Genomic DNA, 21,918 nt, shown 5'->3' on the forward strand with positions numbered 1-21,918 from the left:
CAGACCATAACGATAAAACTGGAAACCATGTCGAAGGCCTTTGAACCGACAGAGCAATCGAAGGAAAATGAGAATTCCCCGTGTTGTGGTTGTTTCGTTGACGTTGACTGAAATAGGTTTATACGTAGCGTCTCAGCGCACCTGCTCAATAAACTGAACTGCCTTCTGAGCTGTCATTTCGTTTTTTTTCCAGACACGCTTAACCTTTATTTCCTGCTGCCGCAGCCATGAAAGAAATCATTTTCAAATTGGGAAGGTTTATGAGCTGATCATAACTTTTCCCTAATTGTGTTCTTTTTCTTCATTCTTTATTCCGGTGGCTATAGTTTCTCTCTCTGCTTAGAGCGTTCATGCTGCTACACATGTAATACGGGGCATACTACCCCTACGCTATCTGGTGAATGTGAAAACATGATATCCCGAAAGTAGTGATCATCTAACGCTTTTACCTGCGCTCACCAAGGACACCGGGCCGTGGCGATTAGGCCGGAAGAACTTGTCGTTGCGGTAAGAGATGAACGCGATGCGAGGCCCCTTCTCCACCTCGTGTATGGGACGGTAGGGCTCACCGGCCGCCAGGAGAGAGTTGTTGATGGCCATCGACAGCGCCTCGAAAGGGATGGCGATCACGATGTTCTGCGTAGCACCGAGTAAGTAAAGAATGCACAAATAGATATGATACAATAGAACATCCTTACAATATACCATTCGGCACCGATCGAAATGTTCACTAAAGTGACAGCTTACCTAAACGAACGCTACCTTTAAAAACTTTGTACAGTTGTCAGATTAACCGTTGTTGACTAAACAAAATCGCCTGAGCCAACATTTTCACAGAGGCGCTTGTCCTCGTCAGGACAGGGCAAGTCCCATTGTCGCAAGATTGACACCAGCGACATTCGTTGTTCTCCCCGATTCAGTCGCCTCGAGCCTCCAACTTATAGCGAACATCCGTCTTGCTTGGTTTCTCATAGCTAAAGGCACGTTTGTTGATCTATAAACAGCAATAACCTAAAGTCTTAGAAAAGCAAACGGTTCACCGATTTGAATAAAAGCAAGCTATTTGCAGATTTGCGCGACTGCGCACATTGACAACGATATTTCCAGTGAAATAGGGCTTCGTTATAGATAGGTTGTGACGCTCGACCGCGGCGCGTGAAGTCTCGCTGCGACTATGTATTTGGACATGGAGGAGGGAAGTAAACTACGAGAGAGCGTGACATTACGCAGCCGGCCTTCGCAAGCTCTAACGCTCCGAGATTGCGTGCCCTTTGCTTTTAATGCGATTGACATTCTTTGAGAATTTCACCCAGTTTGCGGTTTATTGGTGTGCACCTAACATCTTTCACGCCAAGTTGGGTCACTGGGCATGTGCCGCTAGGTGTGTTCCGCTCTTCAATGAACTTTAATAAAATAAAATGAAATTCAATGTAATGAAATTAGGTAACTGGGTATGTTTCAGTGAATATTTGCCAGTCTTTCATTCAAACAGAAGTCCTTCAACGTTTCTTTGGGGACGGGCGTAAGTGAATCTGAGTCTCACAGAATGCTCAAGCACGGCACCCAAATTCTACAGGGGACAGTACCCCGAATGCTTTAATTCCTTTCATGACATTTATAACAGATATAAAAAAAACATAAGTTCATTAGGCATGAGGTGATTAAGCACAAAAAAAGCACTTCACAAGACAATAAAGCAAGCAGTTCTTTAAAAGAGTGCCGAACAGGAACACTTCGACAACAGCGAAAAAATGTCGGGCGGGAAGTCTCTTTGATCATAAAATTCTGTCAGCTGCAAAACGATATTTGTCGAAAATGTGAATGTAAAGATAGATTTCTTTCTGCATTCCGATCTAACGTGCGAGTGTTCCGTAAACTGTTCAACTCAACCTGTAACAGCATGTCAAAATGCGGCGTGTCATCACATTTAAATGGCTCAAGATATCGTATGACAAGAGCGTTCACGTCGAGGCCGTTTTGAAAGTGTCCTTGGAGAACATCGCAAATGATAGTGCCACCCTTTCAGCCAATAAAGCAGGCTTTTATGGTTGCCGGTACATCACAGAGACGATAGTCATTTGAAGATCCAAGATGCCTTTCCTACTTAAACAGAACGCATCGGGTGTGTGAGTGAGTGAGTGAGTAAAAACATTATTGAATATAAAAAAAGATAAGGCATGACCGGGTTTGTGCCGCACTTCAAAGATCCCCGATCCTCTTTCGCGCCTGTTCGACTCACTTGGAGCATGCCACTGAGCACTCATGCTGGTTAAGGAAAAAGAAGTATATTATGTATACATGTGTTGCCACTTGCGATTAAATGACATACTCGAAAAGCTTACATGCAATACAAGTTATTGATATTTGTGGATAAGTCGATAGCTCAGGTGGTCACCTAACTTCAACAATGGTACAGTCTAGGTTTCCATTCAGTAGGAAGCAAACTGCCTGCAATTGAACACGACAAAATAATTTGCTTGAAGCTGCTCGTAATGAGCTTCGCGCTCTTTATCATCTCATCGAGAATATTGTGTGGTCCAGGAACACTCGAACTACTATTGTGTTTGGGCATGCCTGCCGTGGTAATAATAATGAGAGGCTTTGAGAAATAGTTTCTGTTGGGGAAAGCAAAAACTTCCAAGATATTGTGAGTGAAAACATGAGATAAGCGCGAATTCACAACCTCGGAGCGAAGGTTAGGAGGAACAGATGAAGCGTCCGAGCAATATGTGAATGCGGTATACGAAGCACAATTTTGCGGCGTCAGAGTGAGCCACCAAAATTTACAGGGGTTGACACAAAACATGCGGAGCAAATTCTTGTGATGAAAGTTCGTTGGCAGTGAGCTCCTTAACATGTCGTATTCATACGTACGAAACATTTATCTCACTTGGAAGTAAAATTTATCTGCTTGGCTGAACTCAAGAAGTTTTTTTTGTAGCTTCTAGAGAGTATGCCACGGCTTACTAGCGTCATAACGAATCTAGATGAGGGCCACGCGCTTGCAATTCCGCTTATTCTTCACATACATATCCGTTCGTATGGGCAATATTTCTTCGAAATCTTGATGAAATACCTTGAATAGTATTTGTATACTTTTCAGTCGATATTCGGAGTCTACGTACAAGAGCGGAAGTTGATTCACTCCGCCATAGCTGGTCACCATGATAGCCTTGCTTTAAACTCTTGCTTGCCTAATCTTCGAAAACTCATCAAAGTCTGCTAAGCTTATCATGCGAAAAAACTTACAATAATAGTGTTTCTCGGAACGTGTCTCTTTCTTCTTCTCCTCTGTGAACTGAACATGACAACATGTTCCGCAGATTGTCAAAAAAAAAAAGGGAACAGAGCGAAGCAAAATTACCACCACTCACATCTCCATTCTCCTGCTCGTCGCCGTCCCCGGAGAAGTCCTCGTGCAGATAGTGGTCTCCGTTGGAGCGAAGGGAGAAGCTGAGAAAATCTTGACCCTGAGACAGCAGCTTTGGTGACCAGGCGACCGCCTTCACCACCAGGTTCTCGTTCTCGATGATCAGCGCTCCAGGTCCCAGCACCACCTCCGAGGTGAATCGCTCCACAACAGAGACCAGCCTGCACGTACAGCATCCCGTGAATACGTGGCATTATGGCTACTAAAGGTGGGACTATGCATATATATATATATATATATATATATATATATATATATATATATATATATATATATATATATTTGTATTATGGTGTCCCATCTAACATTAGCCAAGTTGTTCATGTCAAAGAAAGATTAAAAACACAAATGGGGCAAGAATGAATCCTAGGGTCTATAGTGTTAGTTCGTCATACCTCTTCTCATACGTCGGAACACTAGGATTGGTGCGCCTGAACTCAGGCACAATCAAATGAGAGGATGGATGCGAAGGGGGGCGCCACTTAAAACGACCGAAAGTTGGAGTGGTTGGTATGGATTCGCTCTAGAAAAAAAAGAAAGAAAAGGTTAGGCGGGGGGTGCAGACACACACAGAGGAAAATGGACAACGCCAGCGTTTGTGTCGGCCACTTCCTTCTTCTGGTGCCCGTGTTTCCATGCCCAATTTTTTCGAACGTCGGGATGTGATCGGCGCTCGCTTGCAGTTTGATTCATTCTGGCTACTCGTTTGTACTAATAATCGTAGTCTGTAGTTCTGCATTTACTTCTTTTTCTTTCTTTTCCTTTCTGTTCTTTTTACAATTTTGTTGTGCTGTACGTTCTTCCCTAAGTGATGTTCACTATCCCCCTATAACTGAAATAGATTGCTTTAAATGACCCCTCCTCCCCCACTGCAACCCCTTTTGGGAGCGTTAGTAGAGCAAAATTTAAAACAGAAATAAGTAATGGCAATCCTTGCATTCAATTTTTATTGCTGTGCCAGCTACGGGCCTTTTGGGCTCTGGACGAAGACAGTTGCACTCCGGCAATGTAATGTTCAACTTGGTTCGACGGAGGCCGGTTATGTAGGCAGTACAGCGCCGCGCGGTTTCAACGTAGCGTCAGCGGCTACAAGGAAAGTACTATTGAATAGGGGCTGATCGATCCCAGAAATAGTGCATTCTAACGTCGGTGTCTCAAAACGCCAGCTATGACGCGGAAGCGCAACTCGAGAAATTAGCGCGTAACACGCGCGGCCGACGTTTAAAAAAAAGAAAAAATTCGCAGACACTTAAGACTGCTTACGTGTAGGAGTGCGAAAGCCTTATACCGTTCCTAGACCTCGGAACGTTATCGGCGCGCTTGTTTTTACATTCATTACGTGCCGCCACTTCCCGCCCCGCATAAAGCCCCTTAAACTTCGTAAAGTAGTGACACTCTCCTCCTCCGCCTTCACTCCTCCTCGTTTCTCCTCTCTTTCACGCTCCCTCCTAGACCGTGGCGCCGCCTACACTGCTCGAGCGTAGCAACGGTGCCAACATGCGCTCGTCGCCACTCCCTAGACGCTTCTCGAGCAAAAATGGCGCTGATGCACGGCGCGAGGGCCCACGTGATGCTATTAGGCCAATAGCGACGCGGCGTCGGCCTCGGCCCGAGTGCGCGAGGAGGAGGCGGCATTCTTCAAAGCGTGGCGGTACTTTACGAAGTTGAAGGGGCTTTAGCCCCGCACCGTCACGTGCGCCGCCCAACGAATAACGCACGCACTAATCAGCGAGATGGCTGCGATTTTCACTGGCGAAATTTTGGAAAAAAAAAAACTTCACCCGCGGAACCTTCCTTAATACCACTCAATTAAAGTCAAGCCTTCGCGAAGTATCCTTCGCGGGCCATGTGAATTGGACAGTGGGGACTGCCTGTGCACTTACTTTTCGACAGCCATTCCTGTCGCGTCTCCTTCTGCGATCACGCTGTCATTGAGCGCGAGGAAGTTGCTGATCACGTGAATCATGGCTTGCGCAATCTGCATTGGAATGAATGCGCCAAGTTACTCATACGAGAACCGCATTTCTTAACAAAGAAAACATAGCATGCTAGTTGTCGACTGCCTGCCCTTTCCCCGCCTCTCAAACCCTGTGATTATATCTCACTCTGATTGAAAACGTTTGACACACGGCTGCTATTGACCTTATGGAAGATACAGTCGAAAGCCTTGTAAATTAAGGATTTATTATTTCACAGATGACCGATTGCTGAGACCAGGAACACTCCTTACGAAATTCTAATAGCAGATGCGTGAGTGTAACGTTATGGGCGTGAGCGCGTACGTGTAAGAGCAAACGGTCCCCTGCTGATGAAGACAACTCGTTGCCATCACAACATCCTCGAGGTTCGAGAAGGTGTTAAGGATGATAGAGGTGATGCGTGAGCAAAGTCGCGATCGTGGATCAAAACTACACGGGCAGTGGAAAGTAGTCAGCAGGTTACGTGGAAGACCGTGCATCTGTCCACAGAACTTTACACGCACTCGCACCCTGGACAACTCAATGCTGGGCCACGCCCTCTCGAATTGGAATTCTACCTTAGTAAAGATAGATGGCAGCAAGTCAGGGATGTATGTCAATTCCGAAAAAAGTCCCGCATTCGGTGTCAGTGTTTCCAACATTCTATTTTCAGCGTTTAGATTACCTTGATATCCTTGATGGCGTATTCGACAACCGGCTCAATCTTATCAGCGAAGCTCTGCAGTTGCTCCGGGCTGATGTTGCTCGGATCGTGCGTCAGGAACTCCAATTCGGAGGTGATGTTCTCGGCCGTCTGAAAGCTCTGCGTCACAGCAATACAATGATGGGACACTTCACAGAGAACGCCGTGAAACTCGGCCCACGATCGGAAGAAAAAGTTCAGAATAACAAAAATGAGTATTGGCCTTTACATGCTAGCTATAACACTGTCATAATCATAATTCATCACCAGAGCTGTCGCCATTTCGTGGCTAGAGTGGTGAGCCAAAGCCAAGGAACAAAATTGGGCTCAGACTAACACTGGTTTGTGGAGCGATGGCTGTGGACTACCACAGCCATCACTCCGTGATGGTCTCCTAAATAAATGCTGAGATGACGGCAAGCCCAGTTGAGCCTTTGTCAAGTCACTACTGTTTGTACTAGATAGTAATGTAGGGTGTAATAAAGAAAGTTGAATAATTAACCACTCTGCGACTTTTGTTTGGCTGTTTCTTAAGGACTTCTAGGCCAGTTTATCTGCGTTATTTCATTTATTACAACAAACTGCGTTTTACCTTTATTTTACCGATAACGTGCTGCTTCTGTCAATATCGATTTCAAAGCCTTTTCAACGTTCCACATAAGTGCGCGAGGATGTACGTAGGTAATCTCGTTACGTACGTAAGTACGTAGGATGAAAAAAATAAAGTGAGTATCTGTAAATAACAAAATTTTCAAAAAGCAGGAAAATAAAAACATTCTATGAGAAAGTGCAGCAGCATTTGAAAGAAAAGTAATTTTTTTATAAAACCATGTGGCGAGATCTCAGCAGGCAGACAGAACTCCTAACAGTTCTTACTGTGTAAATTTCTGATTTCTTGCCTCCATAATTTTACTGGCTCTTTCATCCCCTGAGAACAAAAGCCCTGTGTGAATTCCTGCTTGCCCAGAAACCGGACTTTGACGCCTTTAGTACGGGGCACATCAATTTAGTATGTACTATTACACATTTTGTGCAACTAATCAAATTATAGAAAAGTTAAAGCTAATGGTTTAATTGCTGCATCAAAAAAAATGGCAGAAACTAACAAAACACCCGTGTGGACGCCGTCTTCTCTAATATGAGCTGTGTTGAGTGCTAGTATTCTACTTAGCTCTTCCAGTTCACAGTGAGCTTTACTGTGACATTTCAATTTACACGAAGCATACATGTGCCACTGACACGATGTTAAGTATAACAGCCCCATAATAGCCAGGAAACCACCAAGTTGTTGGGCCTCGGCTTTAGACAACGCTCGTACGCATCTCTTGCTTTTTTCTGAACAATCGATAATGACGCAAAAGTGATAATCCCTTCTTTGCTGTCACTTGCAGGATACAGTAGTTACCACAAAGAGCAAGACGTTGTCCGTGAAGTGGTCTCAACTGAAAACATAACCTACTACCAAGGCAACTGGGCTATAGAGAATATCAAGCTTTCTATTGCACACGTTTGTTTCTTAAAGATTTTGTCACCAATAAATGTTTACTGCTTTCACATCCGCAGTGTGCGCAATATTATCGAGGCTAATGCTGTGCACCGTTCAAGAAAGTGTTATGTTAACGGCTAACAAAAATTATGTTCGTATACTTCAAAAATAACCAATGTTGCTGGACAAAGTTTCATCTCGGCAGATCTTACTCGTTTAACAATTACACTGGAAAGATGAGTAGCACCAAAATGAAAAGAATGGTCATAAGGCGCAACACACAGTACTGTGTGTTCTTCTACCTTAGATCCGTCTTTGTTAATTTGGCGCATCTAATGATCGTGCGGTCATTTGGAATTACCACGGGACCTACCTGAGCCACTCACGCACGGGCAATGATGGGAGTGCGAAATAATGAGGAGGGCTACTAGATGAATGAATGGCACTACCCTGATTGAGACTTGGTAAGGTCGAAAAAGCACCGGATCGTTTGTTAGTGTGAAGATTAGGGTCTCAGTATGACAGGCCAACTAAATCAAATTGCCGGCTTCGTTAAGAGTTACCCGCTAAACGCAAGAGATTGGTGTTGGCCCGTCTACCTTACCTTATAGCGGCAGTGCTGCGCCGAAATTTTCATCCAGCCCGTCTGTCCACTGGGCAGCAGACGGCACTTTCGCCTCGCGTACTTGTACTCGCTGGCCGGGTTGTAGGCACCGTACGGACACTCGACCTTGGCCACGGAGCCATGCTGTGTGGGCTGCCAGTGGAAGGTGCCTTTGTCCGTTTGCTGCAGTTCTTCCGGGCAAGCGTCTGTTGAGTTAACGAGAGAACTGAGTTGTAGATTGGTCGAGACTATATTGCGAAGGCTCAAATATCGTGTAAATGCGGGGTTTAACAACAATTCAAGCGTGAAGTTTCATGGAAATCATCTGGCACTGCAGCAGAAGTACACTGTAAGAGTAAATGTAGGTGCTGACAATTGATGTTTTCAGGGTAGCTAGCCAGACCGCATACTTGGTCACAATGCACTAAGAGTGCCCGGTGTTGCTGAGCGAACTCCAACGGAAAACTTAAAGCACTTCACCCAAAGTACACAAACTCTAAAAATGGAGTTCAATAGGTTGCAGTTTTTCTCGTACACAATAAAATCTTTCGTGCTCTTAAGAGGGCTGATGGTCCCGTGTCCCCTACCCTTAAGGTTCTAAAAATGTGTCGTACGAGACAGGGAAATCCAACTACGCCATCGATGTGAGTAGCCGCAGTGAAAAAAAAGAAAGGTATTAATTCTCACCTCCTAGTGCGCACCAAAATATCTGGCACGAGAGTTTGACAGGGATAGTTATAAAATTTATTTCATGCCGCTTTCGTGACGTGTGTCACAACTATAATGTCAACATGCTCAAAAATGAGCTAAAACTAAATAAAAGTATGTCCTGACCAACGTTTATACATGTATTTTACTCCTAAGGCAATTCGTTTCAGCCATCAGACAAACGAAGCACAGTATTTCGCGCAGTATCGCTTGACGTATACATTTGCTGAGCATTTTCATCAAGCCGATACCGTCTGCAGAAATCATCTTGAAGCAGCGAGAAGAGAAGAGCACATGAACAAGACAACAAACATGATGGTACAAGCTGTGACTGCCAACGGCTTTCCTATACTGACTGTTTTTTCCAGTTCTCAGTATGCGCTATACGTGCACCCTTACCCAAATACAGTTCCTTGAGTGTTTGCTTCTGCGCTGTCTTCCGGTGACCTTTTAGAAAGAACAGAACTGCTTGTTGGCCTAGTTGGTGCTCGCTAAAAGACGCGTTTCTTGCTGCAAGTCAAAACACACACACAAAACAAGGACACATTGAAGAAAACACATAGAAGACAGCCGCCCGCGTTGTCTTGTATGTGTATTTCTGTTGTGTGTGTTTTGACTTGCGGCAAGAAACATGTCTTTTGAGAAACAAATTACAAACCATGTGTTACTATCAACCATGCAGGAGGTAGCTAGGTTCAAGCAATGAAAAGGTAAACGAGAGGCCTACCTCTGAGCTCGCACAGTGGGCCACCGTAACCCGGAGGGCAGTGGCAGGTGAAGCTGTTGATGCCGTCCTCGCACTCACCGCGGTTTTTGCAAGGGCTTGAGAGGCACTCGTTGATGTTCTGCTCGCAAAGGTTTCCTGCAGTGAAACGTGCAATGCGATACAGTCACCTAATTACAAGCTGCGATCACATGTTGTTTCGTTATGTCTGCTGATCGCGTTCGCGTGCGTGCGTTTGCATGCTTGTGCGGGCTGCATGTGTGTGTGTTGTATCACGTATCGCGTGTCTCAATAAGACAAACTGTCGCATGATCAGAATGTCCTTCAGATCGATAAAAAAATAAACACGCCAGCTGCAGTCTCATTCGTTTCAGGTTTCCGTGAACTTTAATACAGGAAGGTCATCGTAGACTCTTGTGTCTTTCATAAATATCAAGCGCAACCTTGAGAATTGTGGAGGTTGTTAACTTCACAAACATTGCATGTTCGTTTATCGTTTCGTAAGGTATCGACCACGTGAGCATTTCAATGCTAGGCTAAGTGTGGTTCCGAAGCGCTAAAAACGAGAAGAATGTCTGTGTTCGAGCATGATTCTGGAAGCGCTAAAACCAAGAGATCTCCACATTGGAACAATCTGGATAAATACTACTCTGTCGCTATACATTTCGCATGCGAGAATGTGTGAATCACTGAACTTAAAATTCACTGGGTGCCTGCCATTGTGGACTACACTTTAATATCATACTTTTCCTCTGTTCAGTATGTAACGGGAATTACCTGCACCAAATGAAAGAGTTTAGAATGTGGTAGCCATCCTAATACGGAACTAAGAACCAGAGCTTTTCACACTTGCAAATGATGCGACTAGTCCTTCAGCAAGTGATGTCTGCAAGTTCGTTAACTGACGCGTTTCGGTAGTTAACGAAACTGTCTTTAAGGACTGCGCTCGCAACGAAATGTCACCAAAGGCTACGTTCTCCCGAGAGAAGCCTACCACTGCTTCTAAAGTTCTTTGCAAGTTTGCTGCTTATTTAGGACTTAATCTTTCTCAGACGTAGGTTGCAGGTCTCAACAGCGTAAATATTTTTAATCTGTAGTAAGTTGCCAGACTGCCTCAACTCGCCTGCTTGTACAGATCCTTTGAAAACCGTGCCTGCTCAAACTGAAAGCTGGACGGTTGAAAGGACGACGCGGTGAAGCGGGTGCGAGCGAATCAAACTTCGGATGCTATCTACAGCTTGAACGCTGCAACAACAAAAAGTTAAAGTAGTACAAGAAGTGGGTTTCCACTACACGTGTGCACAATGAAACATCCAAGTCATATTTTGATGTTCTCATTCCGAGACTGCGAAACACGAGCGCATCAGACTGCATTAGTGTTGTAACCACCCACAACCATACGTGGTGGTCGTACATGGTCTTGGGAGGCGAGACTCTCTGAACTGGACCTGGGAAGCCAACTGGCGACCCTCGACCAGGCCCGGCGAGCCGCGATCGCCGCAGCAGCCCTGTCAGAGGGAACCATCCAGGAATAAACCGCGCAGTGGTTTCTCCAATAATAAAGTTCCTCCTCCTCCTCCTCCTGCTCGGTAATATGCACGCACTGAAACACGTGGAAATGGCCTGCGAGAACGGCACAACACGATAACGCACCATCCGGACTTCGCGTTAAAAGGCCTACCCTTTCAGAGAGAAAATCGATTAGATGTGCGGCATTCAGATTGTGTACTTCGGGTCGCTGCAGTTACGTGTTGCCTCTCGAAACGTGTGCCGACGCTATTCTAAACACTGAAATAGGCCCTTTAAGGACAAAGGCCTAACTGCGGCTGGTATAGGTTTTCTCGCCCAGTTAACAGAGTGATCGGGAAATTCCGTGTCCGATATCTGTTGCAGGCTCTGTAGGTTCAACCTTGTCGTTTAAACTTGTGCCTGATTAGCAGTGCATCAACGCGTGGTTAGCTTGCACTTCCTTGCGCACCGCGCTTGTTACATAGCATGGCTCCTATCCCTTAGTGTTGTATACTAGTGGCAGTGTACTTTGTATGCCGAAACTATCCTTAATTGCTGTGCACTCTGTGGCATAGCATCAAGCGCACAAAGATTGCAGGCTAAAGGATAACGAATAGCAGCGTTTTGTCTTCTAGAGACAGGAAACCACAACGGGGTTGCCAACTCTGGAGTGGACAAAATCGGAACGGAAGGGCGAGGAAAGTGTGGAAGAGAAGGAGGGCGTCGCTGGTAATTACCGACTCTTTCTGTGCCAGGAGCCGCCAGTGTTTACTATAACAAAGATACAGTACTGCTGCTTGGCTAACGTGGGAACCGACAGGGAAACGTACTGCGAATGGTTCTAGCCTACAACACACCTAGAGCAAGAGCAGAACCCGCCTTTGTGCCACAGTGCCACAGACTACACACAAAGAATAACGTGCCAGCGAGTTGTCAGGCTTTATAAAAAGAAATTTTGTCCATTTACGGTTATCGAGTGGTAGAGAGAAATACCAGTCATCGGGACATATCTGGCCGTCTCGACGGGGTCACTACGAGAGATGGGTCATTTACCTCACAATTCGGGACAGCCCCGCTAAATTCGAAATACTTGGTAGCTCCAGACCACAGCTGCAGCGATCTGGACTCACCCGCGTATCCCTGCAGACACTGGCAGCTGAACTTGACGTCCGACTCGTTCAGGCAGCGGGCGCCGTGCAGGCAGGGGGACGAGAAGCACGGGTCGTACTGGTGGCACGTCTTGCCGTAGTAGCCGTCCACGCAGAGGCAGGTGAACATGTGCGACGCGTTGGACTGGCACACGCCCCCGTGCAGGCAGGCGGACGGCTTGAGCAGGCACGGGTCGAAGTCGGAGCAGTTTCGGCCCGAGAAACCCGTGAAGCAGTCGCAGCGGTACTCGCCGTGACCCGTGTTGATGCACGTGCCAAACGTCTTGCATGGGTTCTCCGAGCACGGGTCGAAATGCTCGCACGCGTCCCCGTAGAAGCCCGGGTCGCACACGCACCGGTAACCGGGGCGTGCGTCCGTGACCTCGCACGAGCCGTGCTTGCAGACGTTCATCAGGCAGTCTGAGGTTTAAGAGAGACAGAGAGAGAGAGAGCGATGTTTGAGAACGTTATACGACGCCAAAGCACTCTTGAGACAAAGTAAAACTTTCTGCGCGGTGAAGCTCACGAAAATTCATAGTGAATGGAAGCTTTCGTAGTACAGAACGTCAGTAAGAAAAGTGAGAGCACATTTCCGAACACTTTTGTAGGGTTTGCGTGATCAGAGAGATCTCACAGAGATTGTAAGAGTGAAGGTGAGCTGTGAATAAAAATAAGAAACCGCTTTGGTGGCGCATTCCGCGCCCGGCTGCCCAACACAGGCGCTACAGAGGAAGGCTCCATTTTCGCTTCTGATTACGTTGGGGTCTTCAACATTTTTAAGCCTTCGTGTGAACTCGTGAGTGGTTTCACATTCCGTCTACATTTTACTGTTTCCAGCGCCAGCAGCGATACTATGTGGCTGCTTTACGACTCCTTATTTTAGATTAAGAGTGTAGCGCAAGAAAATGAGAGTGGGAGGGGGCTTACAGAGAAACTGTAATTATTTTATTCGTTCAGTGCAAGTCTTCCCGGGTGGAAGCTTGCGGAGAATGGCTGTAAGGTTGACAAGGCAGCACGCATTCACCGCTATGCCTTAGCAGAGCGACGTAACACCGACAAAACAATACGAGAGCAATATTTATATGCAAATGACACCTCTGTAACTTGGAGCGCAGTTATTTGTTGTTTTTGTCATTTTTTTCCTTTGTTTATCTTTAGCCTTGTTTGCTTTACCATGCTTTTGTCATTGTCTCCCTATCAATTCGTTTTGTCATCTACTTTTGTGATTTATCGTAACGCATGTGTTCTGTATATGCTATATGAACGTTCCCCTCTAACAACAACAACAAAAAACTTTGGTTGTGAGTACTGCGCATGCCTCGAATATTTCGTTCGTCTCTACTCTTTGTCGACGTTAAGTTGTGCTATACCCACGCATAGCGTAAGAAGAGGCGTGTCATCTGCAAACTGCTGATCTCTGCAGTATATGCTCACAGTCGATGCGCGTCGCAAATCTGTCCACGGGACTGCCGATGCCCTCTTCGCGGCCGTTCCAGGCATACACTCGGTACTCGTAGTCGGTCCAGGGCCGCAGATTGAGCACCGGAACGCACTTGTCGGCGGCGGTGCCCGTGGTCACGTTGAGGTACGAGGTGACGTTCTCCGACGCCGCCCGGTACTTGACCACGTAGCCGGACACGTTGCCGTACAGGGGTCGCTGCCAGCAGACGCGCACGCTCGTCTCGTTCACCACGACAGCGCGCGCGTTCTGGGGGTCTGCGAGATGGGAGATTAAAAAAAAAAACATGATTGAGCAGATGAGACGGATAAGGAGGGCATCAATGATAGGTCATTGTGCAACGCAGGCTAAGAGCCACTTCCAAGAGAGACGCGTTGAAACTGCCAAATGCTGGAAGTGCGCAGAGTGTACGGATAACCCGTCTGCAGCAGCAACAACACCCTTGCAATAACTGCCTTGAAAACCAGACAGTAAAGCAATTAGTAACATGGTTTAGGTGCTGCGTACAACAGCATGGAAAAGCATTGCGTATCTATATGAAGCATCGCACTGAATAGTATTATTATTCACAAATTATATTTTGTAAGAGAATTGACCATTTTCTTGCGTCGCCAGGAGTGTCGTAAGTGTACCAACCACCGTTATTAGGCCAGCATTTGTCGAGAAATACGTTGCGTCCAAATGGACGCAAAGCCGTGCAAAAACAGATTGAGCAACTTTGGAGTCAAATGTTTGTAACTACAATGACGAAGTTAAAAAAGTGCCGCTGTAGACTCTCCAAGGCTCGCGTGTTATCTTGGTCCTTTAGTCGACGCGCGTCAATTTAGACGCATATGTGGAGTGACTGCTCAGAGTGCAAAAAGACACGAGGGCCATCCGCGTGACACGTAAGCTGTCGCTAAGCGTCACACGCTCGCTACCGGTACACGGGAATGGCAATGGTGCTTCGCACCGCACCGTTCACGCATATCCTTTAGCTTGCCCTCAACGATGATTCGCGGTGTTGTTGGACTCAGTATTGAAATCCTAATACGCTAATAAACGACGCTCGAAATGGGCTACGATATATTTCCTCTTCCCTGACTGTAAACTATAGTTTAGGGGTTGTGTCCTACACCTATATTTACTCAACATGCGCGATTTACAAAGCCTGCGAAGAGTAACCTCAAAGCGGAGGAACAGGCTGGGAGTGCGGCCGTGTGAACCACGACTACGCGTCGCGGTTTTCGCAAAACCTGTCCCTGTGAACGGTGCACGTAATCACGACAGCTGGTTCTGCCGCGATTCTGCACAGTGCCTTCTGCCCGTGTCTCGGAGGATCGCTTAATATCAACGTGCGTTGTTTCGCATCCAACCTCCGGATTACAGCCACTGATCCCGCAGGCCCTGCATAGTGAAAATGCTACCTCCAATGCGGCGAGTTGTAATTACGGATGGAGCAAGACAGCCTATGATGGATTGTATCGTTCTTTTATCGAAGGGGCAGTCTAGCAATGCCGCCGCCCCGAATGCCCCCCCCCCCCCCCCACAGCATTCTATATATATGTGTACAAAGTGACGTATCCCTACTAATGCATTCCAATGCGTGGGAATATCCACGACAAAATACGTTCCGTGACAAGCGCCGGCACAAGGCAGGTGGCTTCTTTCGAGGTCTGGGCTTGACCACGGTATTGCCTTGATTAGACACAAAACTAATCATGCTGCTTCGCATGGCGAGTTTAAGTGAGCCATGCTTAGCCTTATCTCCCCTACCTATTACCCATGTGGCTCACGCGAGAGCACGTGCGCTTGAGCAACCGTTTAAAAATCCTTGTCGCAATCGAATTATTCCGAGTGTCCGTTCATGGAAGCAGTGCTTTGGCGCATGCGCGCATGAAATCCTCCCTCCTGCACACCCTGCCCCTTGATGTATTGTCTCACCCCGATCCATAGCTCGCCCCTTCAAGCTACCCTGTATGACACGAGTTGTCACTGCCACTACTCGGCACTTATGGCAAAACTGCCATTTCTTTTCCCAATCGGAAATCGGAATGACAGAGTGACGAACAGAGCACACGTTGAGGCAAAGTGCATTAAAGCTACCGAATAGTGGACACAAACGAAAGGTGAAAGAGAACGAAACGATAAAAATACACATGTATAAAATGGCAAACAGGGTGCCTTGGAAAGCATTCATGCAGCGCAACCAAGGGATCAAGTGTCAACAGAGCCAACGCAGGAATGATGACGAAACCCCGAATATAGAAGACCATGTTCCAGCGCGTATCCATCACCATGGCTCAGCAGCGCAGCAGCTCTTCGATAGAGACGCTGGCTGTCGGGTCAATATTGATCACGCAGCAAGCCAAGGGGAAGCCTAAAGAACTAAAGAGGAAGTAGGAGAAGGAAAGCACCGTCTACTGAAAATGAGTGCAATGACAGACGTAGGAGATGTGCCGATCTCTGAATTTCCTTTTTTTTTTTACGCTGCTTGTAATCCGTTCTCCACCACTGCCTTTGAATGAAGGACTTGTAAAGACTATACTGTGTAGCACAAAACGTTAACGCGTAATATCTTATGGTTGGCTCGTTCCGGTGTTTGGTGCAGGACACGCTAGCTTGGAGGCCTTGGCCGGCAATTTCGCCGCCGTAGCGTATCGAAATGCGCCGTTCGGAAACGTGGTATACCACGTGTACATTGCATCAGAAGCGCTTAGATATTCAAGTGAAGCGGAAGGTCTGGAAGGAGAAAGCGGAGGAAAATCATATATTGAAAAACAAAAATCTGGAAACAGCAAGCTATTCGTGTTATTCAATAAAAACGAACTAGTCCGGCACTTAACGCAGCTAAATATCTAAATATGCGATAGAGTAATTAGTATGAGGTAAAGTCACGTCTTGACCGCTATGCGTGTGTCACGGGTTACCTATCCCACTCGTATTTATCAAAGCGATTTTTCTACGCCTCCTATTTCTTGCAAATTTCCTATTTCGGGCCCACTGTGACACGTTCGCTCAACACACTTCGAATTTTCTGTTGTATACAACCTCAGAGTGGGTGAGGTCGGCTTATAATGCTGTAAAGAAACGGGCATGTGAGGTGGTGGGATCGAGCCCCTGTCTCCCAGCACATCAGTCCGATACCCTAATCATTATGCCGCGATCGCACGCATCCTTATACCAGGCGCCAAAGGCGTTCTTTGAGGCGTCGGACCGCGTGCGTTAGCTTTCAGTTTTTCGTATCGTTCGCTCGTGCCAGCGTGTGTCATCAGACGCAATGTGTGGACTGCGCACGAGCGTCCGAAGCGTCGTCGGATGACTTGTGGTCTGATCTCTAGAAGTATGGAACGTATTTACGCGGAAGGCGAGATTTTTCGCAGGGAAATGAAAGTGAAAATGATAGCTTCGACCGTGGTGTAGGAGCCCAACGCGCCACCTGCGTATGACGCATATATGTGCTTTGCCACATGTGCTGTGGAGGCCACTGTTTGCGTGTCTTTTTTTTTCTTGCTTGCTTCGTTTATTAATTGTTTGAGTGCTTGTTTTCTTGATTGATTGATTGATTGATTGATTGATTGATTGATTGATTGATTGATTGATTGATTGATTGATTGATTGATTGATTGATTGATTGATTGATTGATTGATTGATTGATTGATTGATTGATTGATTGTGTAAGTGAGTGAGTGAGTGTCTTGAAAGCTGTGCTATGAGTTGATCCCGAAACCCGTGTTATGAAGATCCGACGGCCGGGCAGCTTTGATTGGGTGTAGGCGGCCTTCGCAGCTATCTGCCGCAGTAGACAAGCGGGAAAGTTGGCTGGAGATAGCGAAAGTTGGGGCAACACAATTACGATAAGCCGAAAATTCTAACGGACTTATATTTGTTTAGCGAACACTTGGTTAGTTCAGGAACACCACTTATCGAAGGTGATGGCGAAAGCCCGGACGTGCAAGGGGTGACAACGCGTCAAGCAAAAGAAAAATGATAGTTTGAGCTGTTAACCAAAAAATATGCAACGAGTAAACACAATAACCAGAGAACGATGGTGCGGAAGCGATATATTCCACGTCCGATAAGGAATCAAAGTGCTTCGTCGAAGTCTTCGTGTGCCAAAGGACTGTGCTGTTTATCGGAGCAAGAGTATACGCGGGAAATGATGGGTCGACGCTAGGCGCAAGGAGAAAGTTTAGAACCATGAAACAACGATAAAGCAAGAATGAAGGGAAGAAGCGCAGTTTCTTTCCATTCGAGCGCGTTCCGCCCGAACGCATTTAGTTCGACGGATGAGAGCGTCGTCGCACACTCTGGCTGAGAACCGTGCAAGAGTTTGTATGCGTGTGTGCGTGTGTGAGTCTGCCTACATGTGCGCGTTGGCTGATTCTTATCGACACTTCGCAATCTATGCAAAGCTTTTGACGATGTTCTGAGAAGGCGGCATGGCGTTGACGCGAGAACGTAGATAAGGCGGAACGAAAGAAAAAAAACAGGGTACACAATGCAAATGAAATATGTGTGCAAGTAATATAGGAAACGTTTTTACGAACGCTGCATGGAGCGCGTTGGAAGAATGGCGAGCGGTGAGCGGAAGACGTAAACACTGACAGCGCGTTTACGCGCATTGCTGAGTGCTCTAGCTTTTGTTATTTTACTTTCCCTAACATTGCCACTCCTAAAGCATCCGACCGATGTTCCCGGATGAAAAGATCGAACGTCGCTTTCGATATCCCAACTCGCACGCGAGGTTTCGCTTCCGTCGCAAAGTGCTTTCCGCACACTTCGCATTGAACTCTAGCTTGCCCGCTTTACGGGAGAAGAAAGCGAGTGATCGGGGTTGCGCAACAATCGGCTGTATTTTATTTTCGGCCCTCCTGATCGAGTAGGCTGATAGATGGCGTTCCAAGTGGGCTTTTGCGCGAGGTAAAACAAGGAATCAACTTAACTGATTGTTTTCTTTTTATTCATTTCTTGTCGTGCAATTATGCTTCCGTGAATGTACGCTCAAGAAATGGGGCTTAATTCTCTTCTTTTTAAAAAAACATCGATACCAGCAGAAAATTCTTGCAGAGTACGGTCAACTCTTAGCAATGACGCTGTTTCGCTTGTACAATGGCCACAGTACTGCTTTTTGAAAGGGAGAAAAGGGGGCGAGAAGGACGCGTTAGGGATAAAATCTATTCACTAAAATCTGTTATGCATGTCTTCATTATATGTTTCAGTTGTATCATCCCCATCATTATAGCCAGCCTAGTTTTGTGTCAACTGCTGGATCATGCGCCTCCTTTAGCTATCTTCTTTGGCCGGCCGACTCGGTCCTACGCCGGTCCTTTTCCCAATTTTATCAGATCCCTTAAATCTCTAAAAAAAAAAATTAAGAATTCTCAAATTCTTCGGAAATATATGCTGATTATGAGGCACACAGTGGTGGGGAACTCGGAATAAGTTATTTTACCACATCGAGCTCCTTAATGCGCATGTAAATGCGGCAACACCACTGTATTCACACTCCTCTCCGTTTGAGATGCGACTGCTCCAGTCTCAAATCGAACCAGTAACCTCGCGATCAGCGTATAATGCCATGCCACTGAGCTGCTGAGGTTTATGAAGCGACGTCTCCCCCGAATTAAGAAAAAGGAGCCTATGGAGTTGCAGTTTCGCTTAGCTTAAACGTAGTACGAAAACAACTGCTCTCTGAGACTGAAAGAAATGTCGAGCGTGCTTGACAAAACAGCGAGCAAGCGAGATAGTGAACGTGAAGGAATGACTGCTGTGTAACTGCTGATCGGGTAGCAGAGGGTTGGGATCTCATTTCGCCGTTTCTGTTGATGCGATCGATCAAATGTCGCAGGTCAGGAGCACCGCCAATCACTATTGACTGGGCGGGTGTTGATGGCAAAGTGGCAGAACAATGCCCCAGTGTTGTCGCAAAATGAAAGCGCGACGCGTAATCCACCCACTGGTGCGCCTGGATTGAGCGATGAGTTCATTCCGCTAACCGCGATAACAAAAAAGAACAAAAAAAATCTGAGGGTTACGATTAGAAGAACCCTTTTGTCGGAAAAGAGAAGACCGTTTGGCGTACAGCCCAGGTACATATGATTTACAAGGGCTCTTCGCCCGTTAACGCAATTTCCCGAAAAAAATGTGATGCCTCGTGTAAGAGTCAGACGTACCTAAGGATTTTAAGTTACGTTGGTGGTACGTCGTTCCGTTTTGCTCTGTATTGCGATAGCATTTATTCGGTCGCTCGAGGCGCATCGTCGACGGTGGGCGCGTGCCCGTGCGTGATGGGTTCGAAGCTATCTAGAGGCTCGGATTGCGCTTGGCTGTGAAAAAGAGAAAAAATGATAGAAAGAAAAATATTCATGAAGTGCCTGCTGGGATTTATCGCTCACGGCCAACGCCGCCGACGCCGACACCGACGCCGATGACACCGGCTTTTCTGCGACACGAGCTCCTTAAGGCTGTCGCGTTAAAACGGCAAAACCGTTCCTTGTCTATAACACGCGCCTTGTTTCAATAGAAACCAAGAAAGGTTCGCTAACATTGTGTGTGCTCTCCACAATTTTTTGTTACCACTTTTCTCGCGACGCGAGTTAATAACATCGTACGGGGAGATGATGTCAATATAAGTGCGCAGCTCGACTTTAATGGCGTAACTCCTTATATAATACGGCCAGCACCAAACCGGCGCAAGCTTCTTGCGTGAATGTTGAAGGAATATTTCTCCAATCCTACTGACAGAGATACTGCACGAAACATTTTATTAAGTAACGTCTTTTTCGGCGCGTACCCTTTAATCTAAGTTCCAGCTCCTATAAAAACATTCGGCACAAAACTGCTTTCGAATTCACCACAAAGGCGAGTTTCCGAAAATTACTTCAAGGAGCTCCGCCGCACGACACCACGACTACGAGGTATTTTGCCATAAAATCTAATTAACTGATAGACAGGGAGAGACGTTGGTTGACCGAAGAGAGGAAAGTCTGCTGACCGCACCGTACCTGCGCAGTCACTCACTGTAACCAATACGTGCTGTCAAGCGCACCGTTCGTTTAATAAGGCGACTAGCTTTTGAGAATCGTTCGCCTGATCGCTTACATCGCGAAATAATCATCGATGATTTATCTGGAAATTTTTATCGCTCACTCTCTTCACCTGCGTGCGCATTTCTTTGTCATTTTCCCGTCTCCGCTTACCCGCCTCTCCAGTGCGGGGCGACAAAAAGTATGCTTGTGCTACAAGCATGCTTTTGTCGAATCTTTCGAATCTCATCTTTCTCTCTGTTTCCTTCTCTTGAATTCGAACGAGATGTTCTTCATCTGCCCACCGCGTTGGCCCAGCGAGGTGCAGGGGCTGTGGGTATCTGCTGTTGGGCGGAAGATCCCGGGTTCGAGTCCCTGCCAAGGCGTCCGCATTCTGACGGCAGGAATGGCAAAAAACAAACAAACAAACAAAGAACGAATGTGTACTCTGCTTTCGGTAACACGGTAATAATTCCGAGGTGGCTGAAATTAATCCGGAGATCCAGTGAAATGACGTTCCCGAAGTTCCTTCGATTGCTTAATCTCACAGTTTCTCAAACAAACAGTTAACAACTGCTGCGCGCAAAGATGGTTAGCTGAAGCGATGTGGTAGCCGGGGCAACCATCTGTTCTGAAGCTTGAAAGCTGCAATTAACTGCTACTACTACTACTACTACTACTACTACTACTACTACTACTACTACTACTACTACTACTACTACTACTACTACTACTACTACTACTACTACTACTATCGCTATCATACGGACAGCGCATTCACCGCGTATTTGTGCCACACGTATGCTAGTTCTTTACGCGAAGAGGTAAAGTAAAATGTTTCGCTTCTAAAGAACGACGACGCCGAATTGAAGATAACGTAAGGATCGGTTAAAGCGCACTGAATGAGATGGACTCACTAAGTACTGACTCCAATACGGCCTTATTAAGTTACAGAGCGGGTCTCTCCTCGTATTAGAGTTTCCTTGGCCGTTTATATAAGGCCGCCTATACTACATCTCCGTCGCTTCTTCTCGCTGGCTATTTTTTCGCGCTGTCATTTTTTTTAGTGCCGAGACAACAACAACAACAAAAAAAGGGGGCAATGAACGGCAATTCGGGAGGGCCTTTCCTAAATAACGATTTCCGAGCTTACTTACCGGGACGCCTGTGCCCTGCCGGAA

At 46.5% G+C, this 21,918-nt stretch overlaps 1 protein-coding gene across 1 annotated transcript in view; it reads right to left on the minus strand.

The window, feature by feature from the left end:
• The window catches only part of LOC135920724 (adhesion G protein-coupled receptor E2-like), a 240,841-nt gene that overhangs the window by 16,532 nt on the left and 202,391 nt on the right, over positions 1-21,918 (minus strand). Inside the window, exons 5-12 of the mRNA XM_065454952.1 lie at positions 13,705-13,986; positions 12,253-12,690; positions 9,617-9,751; positions 8,182-8,387; positions 6,074-6,211; positions 5,314-5,408; positions 3,375-3,591; positions 450-636 (exon numbers count right to left, since the gene is read on the minus strand). Coding sequence (XP_065311024.1) covers positions 450-636; positions 3,375-3,591; positions 5,314-5,408; positions 6,074-6,211; positions 8,182-8,387; positions 9,617-9,751; positions 12,253-12,690; positions 13,705-13,986 — 1,698 coding nt within the window. The remainder of the gene's footprint in view (positions 1-449; positions 637-3,374; positions 3,592-5,313; positions 5,409-6,073; positions 6,212-8,181; positions 8,388-9,616; positions 9,752-12,252; positions 12,691-13,704; positions 13,987-21,918) is intronic.

The sequence above is a fragment of the Dermacentor albipictus genome, chromosome 6 (genome assembly GCF_038994185.2).
Source record: "Dermacentor albipictus isolate Rhodes 1998 colony chromosome 6, USDA_Dalb.pri_finalv2, whole genome shotgun sequence".
NCBI classification, from domain to species: Eukaryota; Metazoa; Arthropoda; class Arachnida; order Ixodida; family Ixodidae; genus Dermacentor; species Dermacentor albipictus.